The 13,995-nt window shown below is 37.5% G+C and overlaps 1 protein-coding gene across 2 annotated transcripts in view; it reads left to right on the forward strand.

Annotated features, from left to right (window-relative positions):
* KLF12 (Kruppel like factor 12) overlaps positions 1-13,995 on the forward strand; it is a 526,247-nt gene that overhangs the window by 163,733 nt on the left and 348,519 nt on the right. For both annotated transcript variants that reach the window (XM_005687692.3, XM_018056508.1), the window contains exon 2: positions 2,268-2,331. In XM_005687692.3, coding sequence (XP_005687749.2) covers positions 2,299-2,331 — 33 coding nt within the window. In that variant the 5' untranslated portion in view covers positions 2,268-2,298. The remainder of the gene's footprint in view (positions 1-2,267; positions 2,332-13,995) is intronic.

Genomic DNA, 13,995 nt, shown 5'->3' on the forward strand with positions numbered 1-13,995 from the left:
CATTTCTGTTCTGTTGCTTCTTAGTGGCACTTCTAGTAGTGGTGAAAACTGTACAGTATGTTAGGGGATGTGTTTTTGAGTCAGAAGAGGCATATCTTTATAATAGAGAGGGAGAGATGAAAGGCGACAGGGAAGGAGGAAGAAAGAGTCATTGCTTGATCAATTGATTGATTTAAAACTGGAATGAAATTAAAGGCCACTTCATCTTACAGACCAAGCCCATGAAACGTGTACATTCTGGTATATTTCTTTTAAGGCTTTATGACTTTCCACACATTTTCTGCTCAAATGTGTGGAAACACATGCAGAGGAAACATGGCTGGATAATGCCTGGGTAGGCATTGGCACAGAATGGGAACTGCTTAAGAACTCTGAGGCGTGTCCCCTCTTGAGTGTAATTCCAAGTGAAAAAAAAAAAAAAAAAATGAACTGTGCCTAATAAGCTGGCTTAACTGAATGCCAAAAAAAATTTTGCCTTGTGAAATGGAAATTCTGAAGCAAGTTACATAATACTGAGAGAGAATAAATAGGAGGACTTTTAAGATGTATCCATATGGGGCAAATGGTCTATTGTAATTGGAACTCTCCAGTCCAGCAATATTTAATTCTGTTTTCTGAGATCCACATGGTCTTGGGGATTTGGAAGCTTTTAGAGACAACATAAATATTTACTTTATGTTTGTTTAATTTTTAAGTAGTGACATATTTTAACTCAGATCAATTTTTAAAAAGTTACTTGGGTATTGGCCAAGATGGAGTCACCAAAAAGTATTCCCATTAATTATTCTGCACATTTGTATCAACTATAAAGAGGTGAAAGGAGACAATTTCCTCTGGAAAACAAATGTTTCTTTAACAATCTCTTAGTTGCTAAGAATAATGGAGCCAGCTATTTCAGCTAAAACATTTGTGACTTCTCTTTCAGATATTAAATTTGCTTTTAAACCAGTTTCTGCCATTTTACCCCTACCCTTCTCTCCCTGTTTCATCCCTCTTTTTCTTCTCTCTCTGCCTTATCTTTATACAGATTTCTGTATCTTGGGCCCAGGGTCTGTCAGTAGTGTCATAGGTGGAATTCTGCCTGTTTCTTCAGTTCTCCATTTTCCCCTTTACATGGCTGCTAAAGAGGAGGCAAAACCCAAAACGGTTCTTCAGCTATCACATTTATTATGTCACTCCACTAATCAAGAGCTTACAAAAATTGCAGACTCAAGATTTTCTTTTCTTTCCTCCAGTGGCTGAATGTTATCAACATGTGCAACTTCTTATCATTTTAAAATTGAAGTATAGTTGAAGTGCAAAATTACGCAAGTTACCGGTGTACCGTATAGTGAGTCACAACTTTTAAAGGTTACACTCCATTTATAGTTATATAGTTATAAAGCTTTGTCTACAGTCCCTGTGTCATACAACATATCCTTGTAGTTTGTTTTCTAATAATAGTTTATACTTCTTAATCCCGTACCGCTTCCCTCTCCATAGTGATAACCACTAGTTTGTTCTCTTTATCTGTGAGTCTGCTTCTTTTTTTATCTGCCGTAGGTTGTTGTATTATTTAGATTCCACATGTAAGGGATATCACCCAGGCCTTCTCTGTCTGATGTATTTCACTTAGCATAATAACCCTCCAGTTCATCCATGTTGTTACAAATGGCAAAATTCCATTCTTTATGGCTCAGTTGTTTTTCAGTGTATGTGGATGCCACATCTTTATCCATTCATCTGTCGATGGTCATTCAGATTGCTTCCTTAACTTTGCGATTATTTGCATTATTATAAATAATGCTGCCATGAACTTTGGGGTTCATGTATCTTTTTGAGTTAGTGTTTTTGTTTTGTTTTTGGATATATCCTGGAGTGCATTTACTGGGTCATATGGTACATCTAATTTTAGTTTTCTGAGGAGCCTTCATACTATTTTCTCCAGTGTCTGTACCAATGTATGTTCCCCCCAACAGTATACAAGGGTTCCCTTTGCTCCTCACCCTTGCAACATTTGTTATTTGTGTTCTTTTTGATGATAGTCATGCTAACAGGTATGAGGTGATATTTTATTGTGGTTTTTAATTTATATGTCCCTGGTGGTTAGCACCTTTTCATGAGCCTGTTTTTATCTGCATGTCCTCTTTGGAAAATGTCTACTCAGATCTGCTCATTTTTAATTGGATTACTTGTGTTTTTGATGTTGAGTTGTATGAACTATTTATATATTTTAGATATTAACCCCTTAGCAGTTCTCATTAATTTTTTGTGTGCTTTTCTTTCAGGATCAATGTGACTCTAGAAACAAATGGATGAATGAATATCCATATGAAGAGGAAAACAATAAAGGTTGGTTCGTCAAATTGTATAATTGCAGTGGCAGTCCTATTTTGAACCTTAATTTGGGGCAATTATTTTCATTAGTGCACTTCTTTGACTCTGAGGCAAAGGTCAATGCTTAGACACATTCATCTATCTATAAAGTGTAATTTTTTTTAAAACCCCTAAGTATAAAAAAGTTATAAAGAAGCTAGTTGTGCAAATCTAGCTATCATCAGTTTCCAGAACCAAAACTGTTTCAAGAATCAACTTTAAAATGATAATTAGAAAATTGAAACTGATCACTGGGACAAAAAAAAAAAAAAGCCAGATTTTCCTACCACACGCATAATATTCATCTCAGCTCTGTATAGCATATGATGGCTTTCAAATGCTGTCCTCTTTGCACCTGCAATCTTGGCTTTCTTCAAGGATAGGATAGGATGACTATGAGAGGCTTTTACCTTTGGCTGTTTCATAGGAAAGTTCAGGTATAAATTGGAGGATAAAAAATATCCCATGGATTTCAACAGTTATCATGTGCTAGCTATCAATTTGTGGTATTTATTTAAACTTACCTTATACTGCATAGTGGTCATAATACAAAAATCACACATTAATACTAAGAAAATGACAGTATGTTAAACCATTTCCATTTCATAAAGTCTGGTACAGAGGCATGTGACTCATAACCCTTACATAGCTGGACAACATGTACAATTTCTTACTTCTTCCATTGCTCCTGCTACTTTCACATAAATGTACATTATGTCTTTCTGCCAGCTCACCTTCACGTGTGTGCATGCTAACTTGCTTCAGTTGTGTCTGACTCTGTGACCCCATGGACTCTAGCCCACCATACTCCTCTGTTCATGAGCTTCTCCAGGCAAGAATACTGGAGTGAGTTGCCATTCCCTTCTCCAGGGGATCTTCCCAACCCAGGGATCAAACTCAAGTCTCTTATGTCTTCTGCATTGGCAGGCGGGTTCTTTATCACTAGCGTCACTTGGGAAGATGGTGCTACTTACAAATGATTTTCCAGATTATATCTTTCACTTGAAATTGCCTTCTTCCAACTCAGCATCCATTCATGATAAGAAATAAGAAATGTTAACAAATTAGGCCTAGAAGGAACATATCTCAATAAAAATGTGACAGGCCCACAGCTAACATCATACTCAGTGTTGAAAGTTCGAAAGCTTTTCCTCTAAGATCACAAATAAGTCAAGAGTGCCCACTCTTACCACTTATATTCAGTATAGTACTGGAAGTCCTAGCTAAAGCAATCATGTGAGATAAAGACATAAGTTACCCCAGTTGGAAAGGAAGATGTAAAATTGTCTTTATTTGCAGATGCCTAGATTTTATATAGAGAAAATTTTAAAGACTCAACCAAAAGACTGATAGATGATCAGTGAATTCAGTAAAGTTGAAAGATACAATATCAACATATACAAAATTCAGTAGCATTTCTGTAAGCAACAAAATTTCTGAAAAATAGATTCTACTTACAGTAGCATCAAGGGCTTCCCTGGTGGCTCAGATGGTAAAGCGTCTGCCTGCAATGCAGGAGACCTGGGTTTGGTTACTGGGTCGGGAAGATCCCCTGGAGAAGGAAATGGCAACCCACTCCAGTATTTTTGCCTGGAAAATTCCATTGACGGAGGAGCCTGGTGGGCTACAGTTCATGGGGTCGCAAAGAGTCAGACATGACTGAATGACTTCACTTTCACTTTCTTTTCACAGTAACATCAAACACAATAAAATACTTAGGTATAAATTTAACTTAGGATGTGAAAGATCTCTATGCTGTAAACCACATGTCATGGATCAAAGACATTGAAGAAGACAAATAAATGGAGAAGTTCCTCATTATTTATGGACTGGAAGAATTAATACTGTTAAAATGTTAATATTACTGAAATGTATTCAGTGCATTTCATATCAAGATTCCAATTACATATTTTGTAAAACTAGAAAAAATTTCTGAAATTCATATGGAACCACAGATGCCCTTGAATAGCCAAGGAAATATGGAGAATGAAAAAGCGGGGGTGGGGGTGTCTCACATTGTTCTTTCTGATTCCAAGTTATACTGTACAGTTATAGTCATCAAAATAGCATGACACTCGTAGAAAAGAAACCAGCAAATAGACCAGTGGAACAGAATTGAGAGCCCAGAAATAAACCCAATATGATTTGATCAACTAATATTTGACAAGGGAACCAAGAATACTCAATGAAGAAGATGGTCTCTTCAATAAATGGTGTTATGATAGTTGGATTTTCATGTGTGAGAGAATGAAATTGGACCCATATGTTACACCTCTCACAAAATTTGAACCTACCAATTACAGACTTAAATGTAAGACTTGAAACTAAGAAACTCCTATAAGAAAACATAGGAACAAAATTTCTTGACATAGATCTTGCTAATGTTTTGGATATGACACCTAAAGTACAAGCAACAAAATGAACAAATGGGATTATGTCAAACTAAAAAGTTTCTTCACCATAGGAAACCATCAAAAAGTGTGAAGACAACCTGAAGAAGGGGAAAAGAAAATATTTGTAAACTATATATCTGATGAAGAAGGGTTTACTATCCAAAAATATAATGTACTCTTGTTACTCAATAGAAAAAAAAAAACCCAAATAACCAAATAAATGGTCAAAAGTCTGAATATGACATCTCTACAAAGAAGATACATCAACATCCGGGTTCATAAAAACATGCTGAATGTCATTTAGGCATTTAGGGAAATGCAAACTAAAACTACAGTGATATAACACCACACACCTTTTAGAATGACCATAATTAGAGAAGAGAGAATGCTGGTGTGGATGCAGAGAAAGGGATGTGTGCACTGGTTGGTAGGATTGTTAATTGGTGCAGTCACTATGGAAATTTTATGGAAGATCCTCAAGAAATTAAGACCAACTACCATGTAATCCAGCAGTTCCACTTCTAGAAAATATCTAAAGGTAATAAAAACACTCAACAAAAGATAACTGCACCCCCATGATCATTGCAGCATGACTTACAGTAACCAAGACATTGAAACAACCTGTGTGTGTGTCAACAGATAAAGGGGTAAATAGGATGTGGGGTGTGTGTGTATATATATAAACATATAATGGAATATTAAAAATGAGGAAATCCTACTATTTATTTCATTATACTAACTGAAATAAAGACAAATACTGTATGATCTCACTTGTATATGGAATCTTTAAAAAAAAAAGTGCCTTTTTCCTTTCTTGCTAAAATTTCTCCTTTGTAATATTTGTTTCTGGAAAATACTCTAGAAGGGAGTATCAGTTCAGAGGTGATACAAGGGAGATTTCTGGGTGTATGGTAATGTTCTTTGTTTATGAGCTCACTGTTACCTATATAGCTGAATTAACTTTGTAAGAACTGAGTGCACTGTGTACTTCCTTGCATGAGGATTAGTGCTGTGTTTGTAAACTGACTCGAGGGCTTTGGATGTGAAGGCCTGATCTGTAGTGTTTGTCAGTTCCCATGGTGTAAATATTCCCACCAGTTTCAGTGGTTTAAAAACTTGCAAGGTTCTTAAAATTTTACTCCAGCAACTACTGATAATTGCATTTATAATGTAAAGATAAACAGTTTTCTATATTCTTAAGACGAATAGGGCAGATATAGTAAATTCTAATAGTCCCAGCTCATTCCTCTGTCACCATGGAAATCTTCACTCATTATCATACAAAAAGTTCTCACTTTCCCTATATATGAGTTTCAGTTCAGTTTAGTCGCTCAGTCGTGTCCGACTCTTTGCAACCCCATGAATCGCAGCACGCCAGGCCTCCCTGTCCATCACCAACTCCCGGAGTTCACTCAGACTCACATCCATGGAGTCCGTGATGCCATCCAGCCATCTCATCCTCTGTCGTCCCCTTCTCCTCCTGCCCCCAGTCCCTCCCAGCATCAGTCTTTTCCAATGAGTCAACTCTTCGCATGAGGTGGCCAAAGTACTGGAGTTTCAGCTTTAGCATCATTCCTTCCAAAGAAATCCCAGGGCTGATCTCCTTCAGAATAGACTGGTTGGATCTCCTTGCAGTCCAAGGGACTCTGAAGAGTCTTCTCCAACAGCACAGTTCAAAAGCATCAATTCTTATATATGAGTTTAATACTGTATTTATGTTTTTGTTCAGGTGTTATTAAATTTTTATGTTTGAATGGATCAGTGTTAAGTTTTGTATGTTTATACATTTTGACAGTGTCATTGTTCTGTAACTAATTTTATGACAACTGAGGATGATGGCAAAGAGAATCATTGTGTTAATACTTACCCTGAGGATAAACTTAAGATACTATCTTGATTAGCTATAATATATTATGTGATTCATTCTAAATGATTATGCCTCATAGCTCATAATTCATGAGTTTAGAAGTCTTTATAGAGGGAGGCACACTGAGTGTTTCACTTAATGTGTTTGTCCTGATGAATTACATTATTCATCATGCTATTTTTTATATTTTTAAATCTGTGTTTTCAGTTATAGAGGCTTTAGAACAAATTCATAGATACTTGTTTTTAAACCTGCTTGGATCAGGTGGTGTTAGTTTTCATAAGGTCTGATTCAGAGAGAAAATTGCAGTTTGGAAATTTATCTTTTCTATGTTTCACGTATATTCCCAAGGTCAGTTTTAAGATGACGTTTTTAAAATGTCAGCAGTGGATGCAACATTGCCACTGTCTACATAATTGAAAAGGGATTTGAATATGGCTCTTAAAACTATTTTGTACGTTTCCAATTTGCCAGTGGTTATAAAATCTTACCAGAGCCACAGAATATGATGCGGTGCCTTTCTGCTTAGGTTCTAACATTTAAACAGCCTGAGCATTTGTAAAATTTCTTTTGTGGCCATATCAAGAGTCTTCTAGAAGCAATCTTCCTCTCTCTTTCCAATCAGTCATGTATAAATATATATTTATATAAAAATATACCTATATAAATTCACATTAAATTCTTTACTCAGTTTTTAAATTCTTTCTTTTTTGTCCCTATACCATCTGCCATTAGATAATATTAAATAAATTCTAGAAAGGTTCCAGTTACCATTAACTTCTACTCACATAAATCAGCATAAAAGCTTGTCTATAGCTCTTTAGCATATTTTGGCAGTTTCTCTCATTGTGAATGTTTGTGGACCTGACTCCAACAGACCTGACTTTGCTCCACTGTTTTCCAGCCATTTCAGTATGTTACTCAGTACTCTGAGCAGCTGGTTCAGAGCAGGTGTCCCAAACATATGCATGCATATACATTAATCCAGCTTATCAGAATTCATGTTCAAACTTTTGCTCCAGTGTTGGCAGTGGGTAAGTTTGGAAAGCAAGAGAACAATACCACACCTTTCTGAGGAAGTTTTAATTCCCTGCCAAAATTTTGTTTCATAGCAGTGGACAGGTATAATGTGGTTACTTTAAATTTCTTTTGTCTAAAGTTTCAAGACCTTCTTCACACAAAGTAGAAAACTACCAGCAACAAGCCAATCTCATTTTGAGCTAAGTTGGCATAATTGTTGAGAAAGCCTGGGTTGGTATAAGTGAAATATATCATCAGCACTGGGCTCCTCTGCATTAGGTAGTCACCTGGCCCATAAACATGGAATCAGGAAAAATGAGGTCTTGCTCTGCAGTTCTTTGTAGTAGCTTGGACCAGTGACTTTGTGGAAAAGAACACCTGTCCTGCCTGTTCAAAGAGTTGTAATAGGGGTGAAAGGAAATATGACATATTTGTGAAAATAATTCAGAGCTGTAGAGTCCTAAAGGTGTGAGTGGCACTTGACACTCTTATTTATATAGCATAAGACAGAGATTCAGAACTTTCTTGTATCATGTTACATCAAAGTCAAGTGTTCTAAGAACTGAAAGTGCCCACGAAGGTCATTGGCTCTAACATGTGCTTGGTATGTGGCTTTCTTCTGCAAGCGTTGGTTGGTTACTTTAGCACTGTATCTTGAGTACTCTGTGCAATTTCTTACTGCATGTGGCAGTTCATCCTGTTTCCAGGCATATCTAGTTATATTAAAAGTTCTTTTCTGGAGCATAATCAGTAGATTTGATAATGATCCAAACTAACAGGTGTATCTCATATTTATTAAAATATCATCCTTTGTGAGGTCATTCTTCTATCAAGTCCCTTAACTCTTTGTGGTCTAGTTTCTTAGACCTGGGATATAAGAACAAAATGATAAACAGGGATTTGAGAAAGATTGTGCCATTATTGAAGTAGGATAAAAGCTTTATTATTTGAAAAGATGATGCATTGCTCATTTTAAAAACATTAAAGCATAGAAAGCCCCATCACTTCCCTGCCTCATACTTCTTGGCATTTGGTGAGCATTATTTACAGCATCTGTGTGTGCATATATACAAATAAATAGAGGTGGTTTTGCAAAAGTAGGACCATATTTATATTTTGCTTCTATTATAGAGTTATTTTTTGTTCGCTTCTGATGTAATGGAAGATTTAGAAACTGGGCTTAACCCAAAGGAATTTACTATTTTTAAGTTAATATCCTTTCACCAAAGTGACTCTATTACTTGAGGATTAAGAGAAAGACCAGAAAGCAAACAAACAAACAAACCGTCTTTGAATTCTGGTATTTCTGTCTTTTTTAATGACTGAATTTAACTCTAAACATCTTTTGACTTTTTGCTGTGAAAGATGGGTAGATTAATGACATTTCTTTTTAACTTGCTTTTCTTCTCATTTTACTGTCTTCTTAAAATTTAGGTTAGTAATATTTATTTTCTGATTGTTAACTATAATTATCAAAACAATTTAGTCTGAATTCTTTTTCTCAGCAGCATGGAAACACTGCTTTATTGTCATCTGGCATTTGGTGTCACTGTGAAGCCTGAAGCAAACTGATCTTTGCCCTTGTTCTTGTTTTGCTTTTTGTTCAGATGTCCGTAAGCTATTTTTAGTAAGCTAGAAAGAAGTTCAGTAACTGCATCCATTTTTCTTCTTGTTTTTTCTCATTCTGTATCAGTTTTTCTTGGATCTTGCCATTTAACTCTGAGAAGCAGACTCTCATTTTATGCCTTCATATTTAAATATTGGGCTTCCCTTGTGGCTCAGCTGGTAAAGAATTCACCTGCAATGTGGGAGACCTGGGTTCGATTCTGGGGTTGGGAAGATCCCCTGGAGAAGGGAAAGACTACCCACTCCAGTATTCTGGTCTGGAGAATTGCATGAACTGAGGTATCTTTTCCTTTTGTTTTCTTCTTTATTAGCTCTGAAGATAAGTATAACATTTCTTTTTGGTGTTTTGTATCATCTTTAACTTTTTAATTTCACTTAAGTGTTTCTTCCCATTCAGTATTTTTTCCTGCTATATTTTCAGTCAAATTCTTTGTTATTTTTTAGTTCCTAAAGTGGCTTTTCATCTCTGTAGTATTTTATAACCCTGTCCGTTTATTTTCATCTGATTCAGATATCTTGTATTTTATCATTTGGGCCCTTGTACTTCTTTCCTGAACATTATTTTCTTTTAAAGCAAGAGCCATTTGTTTAAATTATTACTATTGTTATTGGGTCTGTGAAGTGTTAATTTAAATTCTTCATCTGTTTCCTTGGGTAGTTCTTCTTATGATGTTTGTTCTTCATTGGCCTCCTTCTTCCCTTTCTGTCTTGCTTTTGATATTTGCTACTTTTATGCACAGTTTCCTTGTGGCCTATCTCTGATTTTTACCCATCTTTGAATGGGGCCAGTAGTTTCCAATGTGGCAGGTGGTATTGTGGGTAGGGGCACCAGCCATTTTGAACAGGAGCTAGCTGTGATGGTTAATTTTGTATATCAACTTGACTAGGCCACAGGGTGCCCACATACAACATTATTTCTGGCTATATCTGGGAGAGTATTTCTAGGTGAGGTTGGCATTTGAATCAGTGGACTCGAAAAGCAGATGGCCCTGCCCAGTGTGGTGGGCATCATCCAACCTGTTGAGAGGCCTGAATAAAACAAAAGTGGAGGAAGGGAGAGATCAGTCCCTTATTAGCTGCTTAAGCTGGGACATTAGCCTTCTCCTGGCCTTGGACTTGGATTCACGTGATCAGCTCCCTTGGCTCCCAGGCCTTTGGACTTGGACTGGAATTACACCACTAGATTTCCTGGTCTCCAGCTTGTAAATGCAGATCATGGGCCTTCTCAGTCTCCATAATTACATGAGCCAATTTTTATAGTAAATCACATATCTCATATATAGATGTTTTGTGTTCAGGTGCTCAGTCATGTCCAACTCTTTGTGGCCCCTCGGACTGTAGCCTGCCAGGCTCCTCTGCCCATGGAATTTTTCAGGTGAGAGTACTGGAGTGGGGTGGCATTTCGTACTCCAGGGGATCTTCACCACCCAGGAATCGAAGCTCTGTTTCCTGTGTCTTCTGCATTGGCAGGTGGATTCTTTACCACCTGCTGTATACCATATATATACATCATATACCACATACCATATATATATACACACATATACATGCATACACACACACATATGTGTATATATTTATATATGTCTCCTATTCCATTTCTCTGGAGAATTCTCACTAATATTAAATAAGCGGTCAGCATTCTGTGAGTGAAACAAACAATGATGTATCAACTAACTGCAGCATGCCCAGTGAGCTCAGGATTTTATTTCCTCCAAGAGAAAGCCAGATGTATCTATTTCTTATCAACATAAAGTAACAATTTGGAAATTCCTAGTTAGACCCTGAAGCCAGAGGCTGAAATACAAAGTAGGTACCCCCGGGTATGTGAGTATATCCCAGCATTTCTTCAGTCAAAGGAAATAATGCATACACAATTACTGGCCTGAAAAGCAGGTTTTCCTAAAGTCAAACAGATACAATTAACATGACTTAAAATGATGAAAATGACAATTTTAATGAGAACATAGTAGCTAGGAGACAATATACGAATCCTTTAGCATTTTTTTCTCATTTGACTTTCACAGTACTATATGGACATATAAAATTAACCATCACACCTGTGCTGTAGTGTGAATGGGTTTAGTAATCATATACTTAGAATCTGTTATTTGTTAGTTATTGGGCTACAAAGACAAATTATATTTAGACCCTGATTTCAAGGTTACAGCATCTCAGGAAAAGGCAAATAAGTTACTACAATCTTCATTTGGAGTTGGTGTGGGCCATAGATGGCTTCATTTGTGGAGTGACCTTTGACCTGGGCCTTGAATGATGATGTCACATTGACTGGAAGAAATAGGAGAAAAAGTCATAATATTCCGTTTTAAAAACAATATTTTAAGTAAATACAAAAGTATATTGTCTTTCCTTTGGACACGAAAGTGCCCTGCATAAATGTAATATTCAGTGATGCTATTCAGTACTTCACCCAAAGTCTATTGAGGCTCATTTATGTGTCTAAATGATTTTTTATTTCCCTCCTCCTCTGTCTCTCTCCTTTTATGTCTGTCTCTCTCACATTTTCATTCTCTGGCCTTTTGATTATAGTGGCTCTTCAGCTAAGCTTTATGTCATCCTATTTAGAGTACATTACAAAAGTAGTTTATATAATGTATTTTGCCAGAAATTTTCAGGAGTGATCATAAAAATGATATGAGCATCTTTTAAACATAACCATTTCAGTTGAACAGTTTTGATTTAATGAGAACATCAGAGTATTAAAGCAACAGGGTGATTGTTGAAAATATTTGTTGAAATATAACATCTATCTGGTTAATTTTGTTATTATCAACATCTGTGCATTTTTTTAAAAAAGTGTAGCCTCCTTCACTTTTCTCCTATTGATGTTAGCTGAGAATTAATTTATTACTGCTCTCAAAAGAGACATTGGTTTAGTAAAATCACGAGTAAATATTGACTCAACAATGAGAGTGATTCTTTACCTTATACATAATTTGGTCCTTCACTATAACTTATGGCCTAATAGAAGTAAAACTCACAAATATTACAATTTAAGAGTCAACTGGTTGCTTGTATTCACCATGCTTTTTTTTCCTGGAATTGTAGATCTGGTACCAAATTCTATATCAGGCAAGATTTACTCGAGAAGTAGAACCATGGCAGTGGTAGAGAATATGGGATTTATTTTGAGCACTTGACTGTATCTATTTGTAGAAAGTTGAGCAAGTTAGGCATGGTTGTTGCTTCTGTATTTTGGATATTAGGCCTAAATCCACAGGGCAAGCAGTCGGCAAATAAGGTGCTGGAGAACGGGGGTGAACTGGAAGCCCTGAGGATAAGCTGAATCCACACAGACTCCTTACTGCTCACTAGGCTCTAGCCTCCAGAATGCTCTGGACCTCAGGGGAGGCGGGCGCCTTCACTGAGTCAGACATATCAAGGTCGAGAATCAGATAAGCTGATGGAGAGCCTGTAGGCCGGCCCCGCCCCAGAGGCACCCCTGCACTGCACCCACCACTAGAGCCGGGCAACCATCTTCCTCGTGTGATGAGAGCAAGAGAGCTGCTGCGCTTCTGCCTTTTTGAGTCCCACCAACATGCTCTTTGTAAACCAGGAGCAGTGCTGGCAATGCAGTGGAGCTCAGCCAAGCTGTGATGGTTCATAACGGTTCATGGACTACTGAGTCCATGTTGCCCATTCTCTCCATTGTCCTGCAGGAGTCTCCTTTCCAACCGTTCCCGCTTTCTTATTGGACGCCATCTATCTTTTCTGATTCCTGCCTTCTTAGTTGTTACTTCCGTTCCTGTCAAGGACTGGAAACACTGTACTTGGGACCCAGGCTTGTAGTGGGGATAAGCTTCCACACAGAAAAGTCTCACCAGCTCTGGACAGCCACCTCCCTGGATTCAATGTTTCTGAGCTCTGCTCATCTTTTGAGAAACAGTAGGATCTCTGCTCATCTTTTGAGAAACAGCAGGATCCTTTGTGGTCGCATGTGGTACTTGACCAGTTTTTGGTGTTACTCTGCTTCCTATATTTTGATTGCTCATCTGTAATGCCAGAGAATGGTCAGGCTTAACCCAGGACCGTGTGGCCATGGGGAACTTTGATTGCAAGCATAGGAAGATCAGACATACCTTGATAAAGAGGGGAGATTCTGATTTTATGCATGGTGAAATTAAGTGGGGTATCTGAATGTTAGGGGTTTTTCCAGGTGGTTCAGAGTAAAATTATGAGCAAGAATGAGGTGGAGACATCATACTCAGCGGGAATGAAGAATACCAGGGACAGTGTAGGTGAGAGCTGAAATTGACAGGCAGTAACTAAACACAGTTGCTGGAGAGCAGCTAAGGGCAAGGCATGTGTTAATTCATACTGGATTCATGAACCAGCAGGCATTAACACTGAGGGAAGAACAGGGTGGGTTATTACAGGGCAAAGGGCAAAACTGATGGGACTGCAGAAATGGGAGCATACTGGCAAGGAAGGTGGAGCCTTCTGGACAGACTGGGAGGGCAAGTGGCTCTTTGTCTTACATGCCAATGCTTCAGTGTTGGGGACAGTTCCTTGAGGTCTGTGTTGAGTCATGGTACAGGACCAAGAAATCCTGTACAATGGACATTCGTGGAACAGGAGTAAAGGAGAACATTTGGTGAGGTGGGTGAAGGTCAAAGGAAAAAAGTTACTAGCCTTTTGCTGAGCTTGAGGGGGAAAAGAAGAAAAGCTTTTGAAAATAACCTGTCTTCAGTTCCCAAAATTACACCCATAACC

The sequence above is a fragment of the Capra hircus genome, chromosome 12 (genome assembly GCF_001704415.2).
Source record: "Capra hircus breed San Clemente chromosome 12, ASM170441v1, whole genome shotgun sequence".
NCBI classification, from domain to species: Eukaryota; Metazoa; Chordata; class Mammalia; order Artiodactyla; family Bovidae; genus Capra; species Capra hircus.